This window comes from Onychomys torridus, chromosome 18 (assembly GCF_903995425.1).
Source record: "Onychomys torridus chromosome 18, mOncTor1.1, whole genome shotgun sequence".
In the NCBI taxonomy this organism is placed as follows: Eukaryota; Metazoa; Chordata; class Mammalia; order Rodentia; family Cricetidae; genus Onychomys; species Onychomys torridus.
Genome location: NC_050460.1, coordinates 15843483 through 15866331, shown reverse-complemented (window position 1 = coordinate 15866331; position 22849 = coordinate 15843483). Strand labels below are relative to the sequence as shown.

The window sequence follows — 22849 nt, the reverse complement described above, 5'->3', positions numbered from 1 at the left end:
TCTTGTCATCCTTATACACTCCAAATAAGCCCTTAGACCACCACCCTTAATCTCCTTTGCCTGGAATATTTGTCCTCTGGATTCATGTAGCTTGCCCATTGTATTTATATGCTCTCTGAGAAAATATTGGTGTATCAGAAAGGACTTACAGGGCAACTTTCGAAAATCACAGCCCTCTTAGTATTCTCTAGGTTGGTTTGGTTTTATTTCTTCATAATTTTATTATTCCATGCCAGATTTAAATGTACTCATTGGTACAAAGTATGTTTCTCCTCATAAAATAATCCTCAAACCAAAAATATTCACTAATTTATTGGCTGTTTTCTAGTCAGGATTTAGAACAGTGTGGAACAGATAATGGTTTCCCAAAAGCTGCAAGGTGATTGTTGCATGAATGGGCAGGCAAATGGTATACAGTTCAAGGTCTGGGTAAAATCTATTGCAGCTATTAAAATAATTCTTGCTTTGTTGGATATTATCTTTCCCAATTAATTTATTTTCAGTCTCCTTAGTTGTTTCATTGATACATATGCATGTTCATGCATACATACATGTATGTATATACACACATATGAAACATATATTCACATATGCACACAATATATATACATATATATGTATATGTAAATGTGTACACATATATAATTATGGATTCTCAGCAACATAGATCCTTTACCAAGTTATTTTTCTATTTCTGAAATATATAGAGGAATGTCTTTACTGATGAAGGAAGAACAGCAGTTCTCAATATGTGGTTTATGTTCGATAGCTCTATTTTGATCCATAGTATGTACAGAAACACTTGGAAAACAATGAAGAACTACTCAACATGAGATCAAATCATTGTCTCCATCACCAGGAGCAATTCAGTCTCTTATGGCCTTCATTTTTCATAACCATGCATAGAATCAGAAAAGGAGCTGAGTAAAATTTTCTTTAATTTTCTCATTCTGTCTACAGGCTGAGATAAACTAGTAAAAATTTCAAGGCTGGAATAGTTCCTTCAAAAGACTTTAGGGAACAAAAATCTGAAATATTATGGCATTTACATGTGTAAGTGTGCAGGTGGGAACAGAGTATCCGTATCAGCATTGCCCCTTAACCAGTCTCTCTGCAGTATTTTTGGGAGAGTCTTTAACCGGATCTGAAGCTCACTGACTTAGCTAGACTGGCTGGCTGGTGACTGTGGGGATTCTCCTGTCTTGGCCTTCTCACTGCTGGCATGACATTTGCTCTGCCGCTCTTAGCTTTCTTTGTGAGTGCTGGGGATCTGAACTTGGGTTCTCATGCTTGCACAGCAAGCTCTTTACCAACTCTGCTACCCCCCACACCTCTTCTTTTAATTATTCTTAAATTGTATTGAAAAAAGCCAGAATTTTGTGATCATGATAAAGAAATTCAGAGATATCTGCTTTAGTTTTATTTTATTTTGGAGTGCAAACACATTTACCTGTTGAGCTATTTTGCTGTCTCTCCTCAGTATTATTTTATTTTAATTAGAAAAAGATCCACAACTTTAATTTGTGGGCTATCTCTACTTCTCTCTTACATGTCCTCTGCTGTTTTTGTATTTTTGAGGGAGAGTCTCCAGCCTAAGATGGGTTCTAAATCCCCATAGCTGAAGAGGACTTTGAACTTCTGATCCTTCTGCCTCTAGTTCCCATTGCTGGGATTACAGGCAGACAACACAGTGAAGTGCTGGGGATGGAAGCCCAAGCTTCACACATACCAAGCAAGTCCTATCAGTTGTACATATTCCCAACTGCCAACATTTTTTGTTCTTGTTATTAGGGCTACCGTTAAACACAAAAGAGAATTAATCACTTATTACTAATGAGATGGGGTGGAAATAGACATTTTGCCTTCATTTCATTAATTATACTTTTTGTTCTTTTATGTTAGGATGCCCAATAGCTATAGGCATTTCTGAATTAAAACTTATCATTTTTATTCCAAGTAATTACGAAGAGCAATAAAAACAAGGAAGGAAAGTTCCCCTCTTTCAGAGCATTATGCATCCCAGGCAAGGATCTTCTGCAGTTGAGGAAACATTTATATTTCCTGAACGAGGCAATGAATCTCTTTCTCATCTGGTGGTCAAGCAGCTTGATGTTAAGTGGCTGTGAGATAATAATTAACTAAGAGTTAATTAGGGGAGGATAGACCATCCTCATGATGCAGAGCCTTTATATTTTAGGTATCTCTCTCTCTGTGTGTCTCTCTCATACGTACATATACAAAATCTATGATAAATACAAGTTGGTGAATACATTAATTTGAGGATCCAGTGTGTAGACAGATAATGTGTATGTATGAGTACACATGTAATTAAAACATCCTATTTTACACTATAAATATATACAATATAAACGATGACATTTTGTAGTTTCTGGTTTCTCACAATGCCATTTCTTTAAAATGCTTCACCAGACGCTTGCTTCCAATTTTCCTTGCTGCTTAGTAATACACTGCTTGCCCTTAATGCGATTTTCTATTTCTTGGTCTACTGGTGTATGCCATGACAGTTAAATGCTTGGCAGGCTTTCAGCCAGAAGGAACCAAGTTAGATCTAGGCCTCAGCATCCACCATCTCTGTGACCTTGGTTAAACTGAGAGTCCCTATAAGCCTCAGGATTCTCCTTCCTGGGGCAGTACCAGATTGTAATGACTTCAGAAGACACAGCGGTATAAAAGTGAGCATTTGTGACTGTTGCCAGGCAGTGTTATTATGCACTCCCCAGGTCATGGGGATGTCTTGAGTTAAATGAGGAAATATTTTTAAAGCCATTAGTTTTTGACAGAGCCTGGTCCAGAATAAGAACTCAATTAACATTAGTTGTTTCTTTTGGACTAGCAGAGATAACAGAGGAGATGGCTGAGAATCAGACCTAAGTTAAAATTTTATTTACAGATAGCAGCTGCTTCTATATATAAAACAAACTGGATTACTGAAAGAATTAGCTGGATAATAAAGACTTTGGATTGCTTTTGCCCCTGTTATCTTCAGGATGTTCACTGAAGTGTTTTTCTTTCCTTTGCACGAGAAGAAAGCCTAGGAGATGGAAACAGCAGAATCCTTGTCTGCCTGCCTCTTCTCTCCTTGTTGCTTGGACTTCATGGGTCATATGGCTTTTCTAGTGCAACTGGGAATGTGGTCTCATTTCCTTTAAAGCTGTTTTTAGTTCACAGTTTTAAGGACACTCAGATCTTTTGGATCTATTATATTCAGGACTTGGATAGTATAAACATGATTATTGCTGGTTTGTTGAGAAGAAGCATCCTTTATTTTTCATTTATTAATATTTGAGAATTTCACACATACACATAACACATTTGGATTATATTCAGTATCCATTACTCCCTACAATCCCTTCTAGAATCAGCTTCTACTCCATCCCCCTCACTACTTCATGCCCCTTTCAAATAAAAGCGTACTGAGTCCTGTTAGTGTTACCCATATGAGGTAGAGCCAGTGGAGCATGTGGTGAGTTCCTAAAAAGATGAGTTTCCTTCCCCTAGCAGCCATCAACAGACAAGAGCTCCTCAGCTGGGGTGGAAGCTTGGGGGCCCATCCCCTTCCCATGCTAGCATTCTGACTGGCTTATTTTGTACAGATCTTGTGCCAGTCACCACAGCCGCTGTGAGTTTATGGGTGCAGTGCCATTTCTTAACACTGTTGAGCCCATTGTCAAATGTCTTCATCATTGGAAAGCTTTTGAGGATTTTAGGGTGCAACATCAAGTGCTGAACTCAGCTTGCCTTCTTATCCCTGGTGTGTGTGTGTGTGTGTGTGTGTGTGTGTGTGTGTGTGTGTGTGTAGACTATAGGACAACTTTGAGTGTCATTCCTCAGGTTTTATACATTCTTCTTCTTCTTATTGTTTGCTTTGTAATATTCCTTTACATAATGTGAATATATGTCACTGTGATTGATTTAATAAAGAAGTTCACCAGCCAATAGCTGAACAGAATAAGATTAGGCAGGTGAGCCAGACTAGGAGAATGCTGGGAGGAAGAAGGGCAGAGTCTGGAGTTGCCAGTCAGACTCAGAGGGAGCAGGAGATGAATGTGCCATGCTAATAAAGGTACTACCATGTGACAGAGCATCAATAAGGAATATGGGTTAATTTAAAATGTAATAGCTAGTTAGTAATAAGCCTGAGCTATAGACTGATCATTGGTAGTTAATAAAAGCCTTAATGTGTTTATTTGGGAGCTGCTGGTGGGTCAGAAATGTCTGCCTACAAATGTTTTGATTTGGGTTTCTTACTAGCTTGGAGCTCACAAGTTTCTAGACTGGCTGACCAGTAACTCTTAGTGATTTTCCTGTCTCTGCCTCCCCAGTGTTTACAAGTTTCTGACTGTGTTCAGTTTTATTGTTTTGTTTTATTTTTATGTGAGTTTTAGGGATTGAGTTCAGATACTCATGCTTTTTAGGCAAGCATTTTACACCAATTGAAGTATCTCCAGCCCTTGACTTTCTCCACCACATTTGTGTGTGTGTGTGTGTGTGTGTGTGTGTGTGTGTGTGTGTGTGTAGTGTGTATGTGTAGCATGCACGTGGATGTCACAGGACAACCTCAGGTGTTGACCCTTGCCTTCTATCTTGTTTGAAACAAGGTCCCTCATGGATTGATGCTGCATATGCCAAGCTACCTGGTCCACAGGTTCCAGGGATTCTCTTGTCTCCAGCTCTGATCTCATCATAAGAATACTGGGTTGTAGATGGACACTACATGTCTTGCCTTATATGTATTCTGGGAATCTGACATTGAGTTCTTACTTGTATAACAATTATTTTACCCATGGAAGTATCTCCCCAGTCCATTTATTTAGAAATATGACATCAATATTTTTCTTCCTTTGACTATTGTGGAAGATCATAAAGTTCTAGGCTATAAGCTAAGGATAGCGGCGGCCAGAATTAGTAATGTTCATCCTGACTGAAAGCACCCACGGACCTCTGGGAAATTATTAGATGCCCAAATAATTGCTGAATGAATGAACCAATAACTGAATTTCTTACTTGAAAAATCAGGCTCATGTTGGTTGTGAGTTTTCTATAGCCAGCACCCTTCCTGGTACCCTCACATGTTACTGGATTCATCCAGACAGTGACCAATTTCATTTGCTATTTGTGTATCAGGAGATCAGAGACAAAGGCTTTTTTATGTGAGGGACACTTTCCTCTAAAGCCCGTTATTTTTTCCAATCTGACAATGGCTTATATTATTTACTTCCAGAGAACAGTCCCAGACACACTTGATTAGCCATAAATGAAAGATAATCCATTGCTGTGAGAAAGGACATGCTTTCAATAGATAGGCAGACAGACGGATAGATAGATACTTAACAATTTACAGTTTATGTCTTGACAACTTGGATATTGTAAATTTGAAAAATGTTACGGAAAAGGTCCAGTCTATTCCTAGAACAGTATTTTCAGTAATGAAAGATAAATGTCTCAAACTTTCTTACTTAAAACCCTCCATTGGCTTTCCATTAGCCCTTAAGTTCAAATCCAAACTTAATATGGCTTACAGGGTCCTTCAGGACTCGGCCTCTCCTTACCTTTCTATCTCATTTGTTGATTAATGATCCCTAGATCCTATTCATCCTGACTAGGAAGGGAATTGTTAGTTTGGGCTTCTTATGTAACTAAGATTCTTGGACTATGAGAACTATGAAACTATGAGACCAAACATTTTATTACTGTTGTTTCTTATGCAGTGTGTAATATTCACAGGGCCAGGTGATGTTCTCATAGTTTCAAAATTACTATACAAAATAACTTAGCCTAGATTTCTAATAGAGCAATGTTATAGACATCTTAGGGGATTATGTCTGGAAGTCATTTAAAGAACAGCTTGCTCAGAGAACTGTACTTACTTGTCAGCTGGACAGAAATATGATGGGGTGAATGCTTAATAATAAGGAAGAAGTGTGAATACACTGTACTGGGTACACTGAATGGGCTTCTCCTGAGCATAGCATTTTAGGTTGGTTGCAGTTCTTTATCCTGCTGGGGAAACCTAAACTGATGAAGACTGTTTCTTCTAGCTGCTATTGTTTGTGGCTGTGAGTCAATGATTTTATTTCAGGTAGGGACGCTTCTATCAGCTCAGGGTAGAATTTCAGGGAAAGATGGGGATTTTATGTTTATCTTTGTTTCCTTTTGCAATAGCTTTTCTTGTGAGGACTTCAGTAATTTCAGGAACCCATGGAGTAACTGAGACCTCAAGCACTTAGATGTAAACACTGTGAGTGAGGGATGTGGTGGGTTTCTGTAGCTCTAAAGGGAATCAGGGTTTAGTTGAGAAGTAATTGGTAACAGTTGCTGGAATGTCAAGCATTTATTTATATTGGTGTTTCAGCTCCTTCAAAGATTTACATATAGTTCCAAAATATGTTTAAACTTATAATTAGTAGAGTTGATTCAGAAAGAACAAGTAAAAGTCTAAGTGAATTGTAGCCTTTACCTCCCTGCTCAGTTGTCTGTAAAACAGGTCTGTTCACTACATTAGGATATTCTCATTTACCTGGAGCAGTTCACCTCCACTATAGCCCCTGGATACAGAGACCATATGTTTTTACATATTTATTTTAACACCTTGGGAAATAACAGTAAATATTTATTGGATGAGAAAGGGAATCAAAACATTGTTGCAAGTTTGTATTTATTTCTCTGCCTGTTTTAGATGACAGCGCGTATGGTAAGATTATGGACACCAAAAGCCATCACATAACTTACCTGTAATAGTGAGGGGCACCTACAGTTCTCAACCTACAGCATCTAGGTGTAGCATCACCACACTCCATCTATGTTTTAAGATATTCGTTCAGGTCACCCTGATACATGATCAGGTTTGAGAAGGATCCTGAAACAATAAAGGGAACCCCATCGAATTGTCAGCACTGCAAGGCAACTAACACAGTACCACAGCTCTTTATACAATGGCCATTTACACAAAGAACGGGGGGAAATGTACTGGGCACACTGAATGGGCTTCTCCTGAGCATAGCATTTTAGGTTGGTTGCAGTTCTTTATCCTGCTGGGGAAGCCCAAACTGATGAAGACTGTTTCTTCTAGCTGCTATTGTTTGTGGCTGTGAGTCAATGATTTTATTTCAGATACGTCTTCCCGCTCTGCGTTGCCCATGCCACTGCAATGCAAGGCTAATTAAAGAATTGGGATGTGGTATCCATTCCTGGGAGGTGTATAATTCTCTTCTTGCATCCTGAGAACATTTTTTGCAAACCCTTTTAGTTCATATTTTCTTTTTTTAATCAGGCAGAGACATTACAATTAAAATACCGTTAAAGTGATTCTGGCAAGTATTGCAATAAGCACGTTTTTTAATTAAAGAAAGAACAGGAGGATGCATAAGCAGCATCAGCTGAAGGGGAAATTTTCAGCTGATACCTGTTTTAATTGAAAGTAAGAAGAAATGGGGAAGAGCAGCAGTAGCCTTTGCTTGCTTGCTGGTGTGTAAGTGGCTTCATCCCAGGATGCTAAGCCTAGGTGTTCTGTGCTTGATTAATTAGTAGCCAGCCAGAGAGTCCATTCCCTTTGCCCCTTATCCTTACAGCCTGATTTATGCCTCACCTCCTCCATGAATATGTGAGGGCTCAGGCTTCTATTTCCTGAGCTGCTTGTGGATAGGATTATGGAGCGTGGACTGAGCTCTTGGGGGCTCTCATTTGCCAGCCAAATTGATTTTCCGCCTCTCTGGCCGGGGACAAGCCCACCTCGAAGGCTTCCCAGGCTCTGCTCCAGTGGATCAGGCACAAGTCTAATGTGGAGCTTGCCAACAAAGGAAACTGTGTGGTGTGCACCCCATCATGATGCAGGCTTCAGGCTGTGGCTGCCTTGCCTAAATGCTACTCTCCCCTGCTCTTCCTCACCTCCTCATGGCTCCCACCCTCAAAGCAGCACAGTACAGTGAGTGCCATATCACACCTCACCACTTCCCACATCACAGCTAGCACCCCCTTATCAAGGCAGAGAATATGCAGTCACCTGCCATTCTCCAGGAGGGCTAATCTGCAGACTCCCTTGATTATTCATTTGACAAGTTAACAGTTGAAAAATTGTGATACATAGCCTGCTGAATTATTTGAGAAAAAAATTCTAAATGAAGGTTAGTCATTGCAAGTAAATAAATTGGATAGTTTGCCTCCCTTGGTTCAGGTAGTTCAAGATTTGAGAAGACAGATGATCTAGTTTGGTGATTGAAATAATGTAGTTAATTGGGGACCTTGGATCCTTTTTTGAGTTTTGCATCAGGCTCAGTGTCACTATACCTCTCTCTTCTGATGGACCTTTGAGTTCATTGTTCATTTCCTTTCTCATCCAACACTCACCTCCTCACCAAAAATGTTATCACACTGAACCTTCACTCCCCCAATCCTCCTAAAAAAATGGCATATAGCATTTGACATCCCCATTACCACCTCCACAGCTCTTAAAACTTCTCCAGAGTCCATGCATTTGCAACCTTCTGATTATTCTAATCTATTTATAATTCTTATTATTCTAGGCTTTATGTGGATATTTGATGGACCTTTCTTCCCTGCCCCTTTTCCCTCTTGTTTTCAGTCTATTTATCCTCTGTTGTGGGAGACTCACTTATTTCTATAGCTTAAAGTTGTATTTATTCAACAATACTTTACTATTTCCCAGGGACTATGCCTGTGAAAGAAGCCAGTCAAAATCTTCCTTTTTTTTTTTTTTTTTTTAAGATTTATTTATTATGTATATAGCATATATGACTGCAGGCCAGAAGAGGGCACCAGATCTCATTACAGATGGTTGTGAGCCACCATGTGGTTGCTGGGAATTGAACTCAGGACCTCTGGAAGAGCAGTCAGTGCTCTTATCCTCTGAGCCATCTCTCCAGCCCCCAAAATCTTCCTTTTTGAGAATTTAATTTTTTAAGGAAAACAACAAATAATCAACTATGTTATGTTTTTATTGGATTTCTTGTTTTTATTGGAATTCAGCATGGGTTGACGTGGACAGGGAACCCATCCTGAGGAAGGGTAGCTAGGGGACTTTGCACAAATCAAGGGTAAATGCTGCAAGATGGGAGGAGATGGCAAAATGGTCAGTGCAAGACACTGAATCAAGAAGGGACTAGAGGGAGCCAGAGCCAGAAAAGACTAACCCTGAACGGTCTGGGGGGCTTTGAGAGTAATGGGGACAACTCCAGGATTCTAACAGAGAGATGGATCATGGCTTCCATTAAAAAGATAAGCTCTTCCATATTTCAGGACTGAGATGAAAATGACCTGGACTGTAGGAGCATATATCCAGGTGGTGAGAAGTAGTTGAGTTATGAGGGTAATTTGAAGATAAGATGCATAAAATTTCCTCAGGGGTGGGATGTGGGGTAATAGTGAAAGTTGACTCCAGAGTTGTGAGACTCAGCAACTGGATAGGGTTAACCAAGTTTCTGAGGTAAGAGAAGTTTAGGGTTTGAACTGTTGGGTTTAAAGATAATTGGACATCCAAGTTGAGATATTGAATATGAAGATGGATCTATAAATTGAGTTGAAGGCTGAGATTAGGCTTGGAGATAAATGTTTGGGAGTTATCAACAACTGGATACGTTGATATTTTTAACCCTTGAGATAAAATGGGACAATAAAGGCATTATACATGCACCAATAAGAAAAGTGGCCAAAGGGCTGTGTTTTGGGACACATCGAGTGTCATAGGTTTGCATGATCAGAGAAATCAACTACTGGGGAATGCCTGGGAAGTAGGAAAAAGCCCAGTATAGTGACTCTTTAAACCCAGCACTTGGGAGGCAGAGGCAGATGGGTCAAGGCCAGCCTAATCTACAGAGTTCCCAGATGGCCAATACTACATAATGAGACCCAGTCTCAGAAAGAAAGAAAGAAAGAAAGAAAGAAAGAAAGAAAGAAAGAAAGAAAGAAAGAAAGAAAGAAAGAAAGAAAGAAAGAAAGAAAGAAAGACGGAAGGAAGGAAGGAAAGAAAGAAAGAAAGAAAGAAAGAAAGAAAGAAAGAAAGAAAGAAAGAAAGAAAAAGGATTTGGAGGAAAACCAGAACCATACAGTTCTGGGCAATTGGGGTGAAGGAGTTCTCAGAAATTAATAGGTACATCAAAGGTTGAGACCAATATGAATAAAATTTGTGACCTTGACAGAAACAGTTACAGTATAGAAGTGAGTCAAAGGTCCAGCTTGGGGGTGGGGGTTATGAAAGAAAAAGAAATGGAAGAATTGAAGACCAGGAAACCCAGCTCTGTCCAAGATTATTTGTTCACAGTAAAAACAAGTTAAATTTTTTTCTTGTAAGGAAGTCATCTTTAAAGCTATGTATCTGTTTTCTTTATAAAACACAGCAAATTATTTTGTGGTCACTATAGATGATGATTAATTGTACAGTTAGCCAAAAATTTGTTTTCATGTTCCTTTTTTCCCCTTCAAACATTAGCTGGCTGCTAAAAGTCTCTTTTACTTCCCCTTCAAAGACATGAGAGAGGTTTGATGGAAATGAGTGGTTACATGTAAAAAAATTGTGTTTGTTTATGTATGTTAGAAGGGAAGCAACTATAATGTTGTTTGATTGATTCTTATACAGTTACCCAAGACCACTTGTGAAGACACAGCCATCTTTCATTCAAGCCATCACAAGCACTGGTAGAGTCATCCTGAAGGCTGACTTTAGTCCCACTATCTACTTTAGCTTTAAGAAATGGGGTCAGAGTCTGTAAGGTGGAGACATAGCATCCTCCTACTGCCCTCCCATGTTCAAGTTGCCATCCTGTGAAGCGGCCTGTTCTAGACTGATTTCAAGCTCTGTGAGGATGGAAATTCTGAGGCCTTTACACAGGCCAGGAGGAAAGCATCAGCTTTAGTTTTTTTTTCTCCCCACAGAAAGGCTTTCACTTTGGGTACCACGAAATTATTTTATATACAAAGAACTGAATTCCTTAGCAAACTTCCTCCATTGTGTAATTTTCTGTTCGTTGCTCTTGATGAAGCAAGGGAAATGCTTTTTAGCAGGGTTTATGATGTTCGTGTTCATTAATTCATCCCTTTTCAGCACTTTTGACATGAAGTATTTGTTCTCTTTGTACAAGGTCCTGTCAGTAAATGATGTTTACTGGTGTTTCAAAATCTCTACCAATTTGTTTCAATGTGTTTAAAATTGTTCTTAATGGTATAAGGGACAGAGCCCAGACTTATGTATTTAGCCACTAATCCTTATAATCTGTTACATATACTTTTTGGAAAAAGTGGAGGATATCTCCATTAACAAAATAAAAATAAAACCTTGTAGAAACAAGCTAAAGGCAAACTTGCTTAGGTTAATATGTTTTCACTTAAATACAGCTATGAAAACAACCTCACTCAATGAAGAGGTTGCCAGGAACTATTTGTGGAAATAGGTAAAATACTGGAGTTTTTGTCAAGTGGCCCTGGGTTCTAATGCTGAGCTTTTATTTTTCTTAGTTAAAAGAAATGCAAGCTTCTCTAAGTCTATTTTCTATTATGGGAAACACAGAAAGGGGTGTTTATTTCACAAGCTAAGTTTTGAAGATTATTTCAAATAAACTGTCCAATGAGTTTAGTCTATGGTAAGTATTTAATAACCATCCGCTACTTAAAAAAATCCTTTGTTTTTGGAGTAAGTATGTTGGGCTACAATACATTTTTGTTACAAAATAAATGGGAGAACATAATGAAACCTGACTCAAAGTGTAATCAAAGTCTAAAATGATTTCTGCAGTCTTATTTGAAGGGTGATTCTTTATTATTATTATTATTATTTTTTATTATGGTTATATTTGTGTTTTAATTTTACACATCAGCCATGGGTTCCCCTGTCCTCCCCCCTCCCGCCCCCACTCCCACCTTCTCCCCATCCCCTCCCCTCCATTCCCATCTCCTCCAGGGCCAAGACTCCCAAAGGGTGATTCTAAATATGCTATATATACCCCAGTCAATCTCAGAAAAGCCTGGCTTCATGTCATCTCTAATATCAAATGAACATCTAAATACATTATTAAAAATAATTTAAAAAATTGTCATCTACAGGATTTCCCTGGATTCACCTAGTTTTGGCTGTGTGTTTTTGCATCAGTTGCTGGATGATGCTTCTGTGATGACATTTAGGCTAGGCACCAATCTATAAGTACGGCAGAATATCATTAGGAATCATTTCATTGACTTTTTTCTTTTTTGCCTGTCATATTTGGTTCAATATTGGGTTTGGGGTGCCCAGCCTCTGTTTCTTGGCCATCCATGTAATGTCAGGCATTCAAGCTCTTTCTTGTGGTGTGGCCTCAAGTTGAACCAGTCATTGGCTGACCACTCCCACAAATTCTGCTTCACCATTACCCCAGCACATCTTTCAGGAAGGATATACTGTAAGTCAAGGGTTTTGTGGCTGGGTTGATGACCCAGTCTTACTTCTTGGAGCCATATCTGGTTATATAGGGTGGCCAGTTCTGGTTCTGTATACCCCATAACTAGGAGACATTGCTAGGGTCACTCATGTAGGTTCCAGGGAGTTTCCACTGCACTAGGTTTCTACATCTCCCCTACCCCCCCACTTCAGTAGCTTCTCCCAGTAGTCTCTTCTCCCATTCACCCCTCCACCTGGACTCTCCTGTTCCCATCCCCACCCATCCCAGTCCACCTGAAAAAGCTATTCTATTTCCCTTTCCCAGGGAGAACCATATGTACCTTCTTAAGCTTCCTTGTTACTTTGCCTCTCTGGGTATGTGGATTGTAGTGTGATTATTCTTTGCTTAATACCTAATATCTACATATAATGGCCCACAATAGGTTTGTCTTTCTTGGATTGGGTTACCTCACTCAGGATGATTTTTTCTAGTTTCATTCATTTGCCTTCAGATTTCATGATGTCATTGTTTTTAACAGTTGAGTAATATAGTAAGTAATAACAGCTCCATTATGTAAATCTACCACATTTTCTTTACCCATTCTTCAGTTGAGGGACATTTAGGTTGTTCCCAATTTTTGGCTATTATAAATAAAGTTTCTATGAACATAGTTGAGAAAGTGTCTTTGTGGTAGGATGGGACATCCTTTGGGTATATGTCTGTGGTAATTTGAAAGAAAATAGCCCTTAAAGGGTGTGACACTATGGGGAGGTGTGGCCATGTTGGAGTAGATGTGGTCTTGTTGGAGGAAGTATTACTGTGGAGGCAGGCTTTGAGGTCTCATATATGCTCAAGCCATGCCCAGTGAGACAGACCTCTTCCTGTTGCCAGCAAGTCAAGATGTAGGGCACTCAGCTACTTCTCCAGCACCATGACTGCCTATATGCCACCATGTCACACACACTATGATGATAATAGACTAAACCTCTGAAAATGTAAGCCACCCCAATGAAATGTTCTTCCTTTATAGGAGTCATTGTGGACATGGTGTCTCTTAATAGAAACCCTAACTAAGACCAATAGTGGTAAAGCTAGGTCTTGACATAGATTGAGTCCAAATTTTCTGAGGAACTGCCATATTAATTTTCATAGTAGCTGTAAAAGTTTGCACTCACCCCAGCAATTAAGGAGTTTCTTTTGCTCCACATCCTTGCCAGCATGAGCAATTACTTATAATTTTTTTTTTAATTTTAGCCATCCTGATAGGTATAAGATGGAATCTCAAAGTAGTTTGATTTGCATTTCCCTGATGGCTAAAAATGTTGAACATGTTTCTAAGTCATTTGAGATTCCTCTGTTGAGAATCCTCTGTTTAGCTCTGTACCCCATTTTAATAGGATTACTTGGTTTGTTGATGTCTAGTTTCTTGAGTAAATTATATATTTTAGATTTTATCCCTTTGTCAGATATGAAGTTCATGAAAATCTTTTCCCTTTCTGTAGTCTGCCATTTTGTCCTATTGATGATGTCTTTTGCCTTACAGAAGCTTCTCAGTTTCTTGAGGTCCAATTTATTGATTAGAACCAGAGAGATCAAGGACACCACGAAAACACAGCCCATAGAATCAACTAAGCATGGCTCATAGGGGCTCACAGAGGCTGAAGAGAGAATCACAGACCCTGTATGGGTATAAGCTAGGTTCTCTGAATATACATTATGGTTATATAGCTTGGTGTTCTTGTGGGACTCTCTAACAGTGGGAGTGAGATTTGCCTCTAATGCTTTTGCCTATTCTTGGGACCCTTTTCCTCCTACTGGGTTCACCCCTACCCTTGGTATGAGGGGTTGTGCTTAGCCTTCTTGTAATTTGTTATACCATGTTCAATTGATATCCCTGGGAGGCTCTCTCTCTCCCTCCCCCCTCTCTTTCTCTGAAGGGAAACAGAGGAGGAGTGGATCTGGGGGGAGAAGAGGTGGGTGCCTGGGAGCAGTAGAGGCAGGGAAAACTGTGATTGGGATGTAACATATGCAAATAATTAAATTAATTAAAAAAGATTAAATTAAGAATTAAATTTAAAAATGAAAAAAAATTGTCATTTATTCATCACTACACAAAATAGCAGGTTTCCTTGAGACAATTTTATGGATACTCTGATGTCCTTGTATCATATCCAGGGCCCACTCTCCCCTCTCTTGATATTCCTTCCACTTTCTCATCAGACACCTTCCTTTTTCTAAATCTGACTACATTCTTATTAGGCAGATTTTTAGATATAAGTGGCAGAGGAAGGGGACTTGGAGGAAAAGTTCTATTGTTTAACCTTAGCCTGTGACAAAAAGATATTATGATCAACACATAGTCACAAGACCAGGTTATGTGATCTTATATTCGGTTATAAATTTAGAAGCAATCCTAGTTTAACTTAGTTATAGGTGGGAATATACACTGAGAGAAGGTATACTTTAAAAATAGCCTGTTTTAAAGCTACTGACCATTTTGGGAAAAGATGAAAGACATGACTAGATGACAAAGAAAAAGACTCAAACCAAGAAGCAGCAGCAAAAACAATCCACAAAATAAGCTTGATATTCTGACAGGTCCCATTTCTTGATCATTCGATAATGTCAGGTGAGTGTATTCTTGCTTTAATAAGCTTTGATATACTCTAATAAACTTCACTTGTGGACACTCCTTATTCATCTTGCTGAACTCTTTTTAGTGAGAATGCAAGAACCAAGGGATGCTGTATGGTCCTTATAGGTGGAAATACCAAATGTTTTAGAGTTGGAAGGATCTTAGCAGGTGCATGCTTCTCCCCTCTACTTTGCAATGGAGAAAACTGAACTATTCCTAAGTAATGAAACTGCAGGTTCTACTGAAGATCAATCAGATGCATATAATAGGACTGGAGCATGACCTCCACTATTTTCTCATCAAGGTCAGTTCTGATTCACTGACTATTTACAGTGGGAAGTCTTGCCATGCAATTTGTGGTTCATCAGTCAAATACAATTAGTGAGGACATGAGTGATGTGAGTGAAAAAGTTTTAGTTGGTACTATTATGTGAACTGTAGCACAAGGTCCATTTCCTCTTTTTTGTTCACAGTGGAGTTCAGATTCATTATTGCATTTTTAGTGTGATGACAATGGATGGAAAAATTAATGTCAAGATTGCTAATGGGTCTTTTAGAATCCTGGAAAGCAGAGTGCTACTATTCTCTGGTACCAGGCCCAGAGATTGCCAAAAGGGAGTCTTGCTTCTTACATAGTTTTTCTGCCTTACAGAAAATAGAACACAGTTCAAGAGGGAAGTCAAGACTAACAGCTATGAGCTGTCAGAGAAGTCAATGTTCAGGTAGTGTTGAGACTATTGTCTAAAGTGAGTGGACATTAGCAATAGTTGGGAATGGAGGTGAGAAGTATCAAAGCAGTGGACACTTGCAATGAGTGGCCATCAGACACTAAAGTAGGGACCTGTGAGCATTATTTTAATGAATCTCAATTCCCCAGAGAAACTCCCTTGAATCCTTCACAAAAAGATGAATTAGATGCCTCAACAGAGCATGTCTAAACTATGTCTGAACAGAAAGAGTCTGAGTTCTAGTCTAAGTAAATGTCCTATAACTGTTACTGATGGTGTGTGGCCTGCGATTGGGGATTGAAGACTAGAAAGTATGATGATGAGAGCCAAAAAAGCTGGAAAGAAATTTTAGAACAGAAGGTCAGAGAAATGGTCTCTACATTCGACAGTCGGTCAAACATTTCTTGATCATTATCTCTGCATTAAGATGGAGCTGAAGGAAAATAACCACAGGCACCTTAGCTCTATGCTTCTCTCCTTTCATTTAGTGTTAACTACTTCCAGTTGTTGTTTCTGGAAAGCAACCACTCAAATCCATGAACTAGTAGACTGAATTCCAGACAAAGTTTAGCTAGTGAAGAGTCTTAGCTGTGTACAGCCCCTCAGCAATATCTTCCTTGTAAAAGTAGGATCTACCCTTTGAGATATTTCTAACATCTTTCTCTTTACATCATTTGCTTTAATTTACTGGGATAATGTCTAATTTTTCAAATAGAAATATAATATCTTTACTGAGAAAATGAAAGTGAGAGTGTATGTTTGTGTTTGTATCAGATTCTCTAAAAAGATATACCCTTATATTTATTCACTCAACAATTATATACTGAGTGTCAGTTACCTAACAGTTGCTGCTGTAGTCATTAGATATTTAAAATGAAAAAAAAAAAGGGTAATTACCCCTATGAAGGTGAATTCTGGCACAGAGAGAGCAGAAAATAAAGATAGAAATATGTAATATATCTTTCAGATATTACAAAAAAAAAACACATGGTGATGGGACAGGGCAGGCTCCTTCATATAATCCAGACAAGATTATAAGTAAAGGAAGAGTATTTCTCAAGATTACATGGCTTTTTTGAGGATACAGAGTCAAGGGCTGACATAGAGTACTTGCCTAGCATGTACAAGGCCCAACACCAAATGGATATCTCCAACACCAAACAAGTGAACAATGAAATCCAACATCAACAAATACCCAAACCCCCAAACCGGACCATAAAGTCTAGCAGACAGGCCAATATGTTTGAAACATGAATTAGTCAGCTTTTGTTAGTGTAATGAAATGCTTGAGGCCAGATACTTTGTAAAGAAAATATATTTATTTTAGCTGATGTGGTCACATAGCATGGAAAAAGCTTTTGCAAGTTTTCCTACCCTAAATTTACATTATTTTTTATTGTGGAAGTATGTATGTATCTCTCTCTATGCCTGCTCTATCTCCTCCCCCATATAAAGCAACCAAGATTTAATCAAGGCTTTCTAATCTCTGGCCTTATCTCATCACTTCTGAAAGTCTCCACCTCCAAACACAATGGTTGGCTTACATCGATATCCTCTTAATTCCATTAACCTAGGACACTGGGAACAAACTCATGTGTGAGTTGACATTTTCAAGCTATAATAGAACAGATGAATGTTAAATTTGGTAAGAAGATTTTGGAGAGGATTTTTGGACAGTAAACCATGAGGGAGCCTTTCTCAGCCAGATATAAAGACTCTGAAGTGTATTCTGAGTGAGGTGGGACACTATCACAGAGTTTGCAAAAGAGGACATTTAGTAGTTAGGGAAGGCTTGCCCAGACTGTGTTTTCTGGAAAGGGCAGGACCATGGTACTAATGAACTCACAGCAGCTGTGGTTGCCTGCACAAGATCTGTATAAGATCAAGCCAGTCAGCATTCTATGGCATGCTTTGTGGAGTAACTGGTAAACATCCACCCCAACTGAGGAGTACTGATAGTTGGTGGCTGCTGGAGGAAGGAAAGTCAGTTTTCTTTAGTGGTGTGACCTCCCAACAGATCGACCACATTCCAGTGATAGGTCTAACATCCAGGATTATGTGGTCAGTATACATTTAACTCAGTGAGTTATTTAAAAGAAGAGGGCATAAATTTGGGGGTGAGGATAGATAAGCATGTGGTGGATCTCTGGAGGAGTGGGGGTGGCCATAGAATACTTTGCATGCACATATGAAATTCTCAAAGAATTAATAAAAATACGTTATATAGCAGAAAAAGTTATAAACAATAACAAGAAAAACACCTCTATTAGTGTTTTTGTTACAGAACACTCAGAGCACTCTGCTGTAGGGAGGAACATGGTCTATTCCAGTGTTTTTGCAGTGTGTTTATACCAAGGAGGGGGTTAGGTGTTTGTCTGAGATACTTTAAGTACCATAAAGTTGCTAATGACCCTGACGTTATTGATATATTATATGAAACATAAGGGTTGGGGATTTAGCTCAGTGGTAGAGCACTTGCCTAGCAAGCACAAAGCCCTGGGTTCGATCCTTAGCTCCAAAAAAAAAAAAAAAAAAAAGAAAGAAAAAAGGAGCATAAACTAACTAGATATCAAGAAGAAAACAATTTTCCTTAAGAGGATACAATTACTTATCTCACAATAATTTTGCCATAAATTTATTTTCATATGTTACAAAAATTGAGACATTTGAAAAGACTGATGTCTGAACCAGTGAATGTGCTTTGGTTGTTATGACAGAATGGAACATTTCCTTAGAAAGAAAATGATTTACAAGGTTTTGAGTAGATTACTAATCAATGAAAGTCAGAAACAAACCAGAATCAAGGCTTTTGGAGCAGAGGAGGTGAGTAGGTGGTGGGCTCAGGAGCTGCAACTCTTTTCAGGGGTTTTAGAACACCACCAATGGAATTAACAAGATCTCAACTTCCCTCCCTTTGCTCTGTGTCCTACAGCTTCAGTCTGTGTCCTAGGATATGACATGACAAGGAGTTTGAATTGGTAGACTGCTCATCTCTGTCCATTGAGGAAGAACTCTTAAATTAAGCTCTGTTGACAAAAGCAAGTGTGGAGGATACTGGCAAGCTAGCATTCCACAAAACTCAGGATGTTAGTTCCACTGAATCCTCTTTTTGTCATTATTTCACTTTTAGCACATTTTCTTCATGTTTCTTGTGCATGTGCTTTGTCATGTACTTAATATTATAACCAAGTTTAATATATTGTAGCTTGTAAAGTTAGTGCCCCCCTCAACTGTTTACTTAGCCAATTCTAAATTGCTGGATATTTAGATTGTTGCATAGAAATTTATTATCAAAGCTATAGCAAACAGTAATATCTTATGAGAACTAGCTTAAAATGTTTCTATCCTTGGGTGTCTGACCTACCTTACAATGCTTCTAGAACAGAGTTTAATATATATCAAGTCCAACTTCCAGAAGTGTATAAACAAAAGAAATTTCATCATATGTTGGAACTGCCAAAACAGGGTGAGCCTCTCACTCTTGAAGACTGACAACTTGCTCTTTGTTTACCAGGTGGCAAGTTGATTTTCATGGAACCAGGACCCATTGAGCTCAGAGCCCACTCCATCCTTATTACAGATGGCGGAGAGCTCCATATTGGATCTGCGGACAAGCCTTTCCAAGGCAAAGCTCGGCTCAAACTCTACGGAAGTTCCTACTCTACTCCCTTCTTTCCCTATGGAGTGAAGTTCCTGGCTGTGAGGAATGGGACTCTTTCCCTGCATGGTAAGGGGCAGATAACTCACAAAAGAAACTGAAATGGGGCTGTTTCTAGCAAATATGTGGACAACGAGCATCAATAAATTATTTTAAAAGCCTAGTTATTAGTATTTGAGGCAGCAGGTCAATTGTTGCATAACACTATGTCCTTAAATGACATATCTAATTATTATTATCTGTGGCAGACTATGCTATGGTCCTGCAAAGGGACTGGATACCTACGCTCACCATCAGGTGGCTTTCAGCATCTTTCTGAGCCATATTCCCTGTCCTACTGAGGGTGAACTTAGCAAAAGACATCCTCTGGTTTGATGAATATGAGTAAAAAAAAATGTACTTCATGGGCAAGTAGAGGTTTCAAAAGCTATCATGATTCTTTATTCATTTGTCTCCTGTCTTCCACTTGAGAATAGCCTGTGTCAGGTAGGGGGAATTCTTTCAGCTTGGAACCCTGTATAAAGACAACATAGGCCAGAGTTGATTATTACAGTTGCATATGTCTGTGAAGAGTAAAACCTTTTTTGAAGCAAGCCGTTGAGATTGACATTTGTAATCATTATTTGACTCAGTGAAAGCTGACTGACAATTATTTAAAGGAAACTGGCATTTCTCAGCAGCTAATATCCTGGCATCACAGACCAAGTAAAGACAACTCCACTTTGCTATTGTTCTCCTCTCCCTTTCACTCATCAATACCCATGCAGAGTTCAATTACAGATGTATTTAAAATCCCCTTACAGATGTGCCTGGTGTTCATGGCTTCCTAAGGAGAAAGCAGTTTCTGCTTCAAGGTTTCTTGCTTTCTGATCACCTCATTTCATTTTGCAAACTGGCTATTTCTTCCTTTAAGATATAAGCAATTCCTAAATGTGTATGATATTGATATCAACTGGAAAATGTAAGAATTAAATGAGTGTTTCCGAAGATAATTTTATATGTATATATATATATATATATATATATATATATATATATATATATATACATATATATGTATACACACACACACACACACACACACACACACACACACACAAAGAAAACTGCTCCATGGCTTTTTTTTTTTTTTCCGTCTCATTCTAAGAGGAACCCAAAACTGTTCTTCAGTGTTGTTGGCCCTGGGCCAGCCGAATGCTTGAGAAACTGAGTATCAAACTTTGTCATTTTAAATACCAATAGCTTTCCTGGAAGTCGGAATTCCTGTCCTGCCAATTTTTACTCCTTTTCTCCTATCCTCACAGATCGGTCCTCTAAGATCCATGACCGTCTTCTGCCTTTTCACACATTAGCTGTGGTCCCCAAGTGTTTCGTCCACTGGCCACTTAGGCCACCTGCAGTGCTCATGGCTTGGCTCCTCTAAAAACTGGAATTGAAATGAGGAAAATGAGAATTTGTTCCGTGTATTTTCCCTCTTTGATTTGAACTTCCGTGTTCATGTGTGAATGCTCATTGAAGACATGCTATGCCCTATGTGCCTGTATTTTAAATGTCCCACGGACTCATAAGCCTTTATGAATAAGGAAATGTCAAATTAAAGAAAATCTACAATGGCATTGCCTATGTTCAATATGGCACAGTCACAGCTGAGTAAATACTGCTATTAATAATAATACATTTCAAAATTTTGTGAATTAAGAGGAATATTCCTAGTGTGTCTATGTGACACTCTTGGGTCACAACGAGGTGGGTTTTCTCTGTTTCTCTTTTCCATTTTGTTTTTCTCTTTTCAACTTTTGTTTTTCCTTTTTGCCCCCTTCCTCCTCCTCCTGCCCATCTTCTCTCACCTCTCTTGTATTTTCAGACCTTTTATCAACATTTTACTCATCCTCAAAGCTCTTTCCACAATACATATCCAGGACTTCACCTAGACTGTAGACCCTGTGCATGGAACATGGCAACCTATGCCCTCTCTGATATGATAATTTTGTACCTCATTCTTCTGAAATAAATAGTTCATGAGAAAAAAGCTTGGGCAGCTGGGTAAGAAGTTACCCTTTCTCTCCCATCCATCAGAGCATCACAGTCACGTGTGTCCTTCATCAATCCTCTCTCTCCATCTCTCACCACCTGAGGTCTAGAGTAGATTCTCCTTGAGGCATAGTGGGGTATGGTGGTTAAAATTGTTATCTAATTTCACTAGCCTTTTTCCCAGGGCAAAGGTGCGGTGACAATCAGGCATTAGAAACAAACTAATTTTTTTTTTTTTTTTTTTTTTGCTGTCAAATATTCCAAAGAGTGAGCAGCTTGATTCACTGCCTTCTACCCAGAAAGTCCCTAATGAGGTGGCATCCACTTAGTGTTCCAGGGAAGATGGAGTGAGGAGATTAACCAGCTTTGGTGAATTTCAAAGGACTAATCCAGGGAGAGTTCTGAAGTCTAGCTTTCTGAATCTCATCCCAGGACTCTGATGCAGTTGGTCACAGGGTTGAGGAGAAAGATGCTTATCAGAGGGAACTTCATGTGCATTGACTTTGAATCAATGACTGACCTGGGAGATTTGCTGGTACATTGTGGAATCAGAAATTGGCTTACATATGTTGGTTTTAAGTTATTATTTTGAAAAAAATTATTTTTTTTTAAAACCAGTGAACATAGTCATCATCCTGTACTACTTACAAGGTGGACATACAACTCAGAGTTCATTCTTACTGCTTTCTTCATATTCTGCTTATACTTCTTTTTCTTTTTCTATACTGGCAGGAGATGGAGTGCCAGGCAGCTCATATTAGGAAATATTGAGGGGACAGCAATTTCTAATTGAAAATGTGGCATGTGGCCCACTCTGCCTACCATTTTCTCATCTTATTAATTAATATCTCTTTTCATCGGCCAGAGAAGATGTAGTCTTGGAGCTTATGAGGCAACAATATTCTCAGGCACCTTCTGTTCTATTCCCACCACCCAGGGGACACCTTTAGATTTTAATCTCTTGTGGTAAAGTTGTGTCCCAGCACAGGACAATCATCACTCCTGGGTGTGGTTACAATGAAGTCACAGAAAACAATTGCATGTAGCCAGAAGGCAGACACTGTCCAGCAAATGGAGTCCTTTGCAGACTTGATTCCTAGCATCTAGGAGTCAGGGGATTGATGGATTCTAATTTAACTCCAGCATAGGTCATATAGAATCATACAACTGGGTCAGCATGTCAATCATATCAGTCTCCCCTGCGCTTCCCTCCTGGCTCATTCTTCATTATTGCCCTTGGTAACCCTTCTGCTCTAGCTGATTTTCTTCAGAGATTAAAATTACTAGGCAAACAGGCTTTGCTGTTCAGCTATCACAGGAATGCTGGGCTTGAAAGCCCATTTCATGGCTTTGTTCTGACGCAGGAAAAAGACAGACTTTGGCATACACACACACACACACACACACACACACACAC

At 39.0% G+C, this 22849-nt stretch overlaps 1 protein-coding gene across 1 annotated transcript in view; it reads left to right on the top strand.

Moving 5' to 3' along the window:
* Pkhd1 (PKHD1 ciliary IPT domain containing fibrocystin/polyductin) overlaps positions 1-22849 on the top strand; it is a 458933-nt gene that overhangs the window by 143505 nt on the left and 292579 nt on the right. The window contains exon 36 of the mRNA XM_036168402.1: positions 19258-19470. Coding sequence (XP_036024295.1) covers positions 19258-19470 — 213 coding nt within the window. The remainder of the gene's footprint in view (positions 1-19257; positions 19471-22849) is intronic.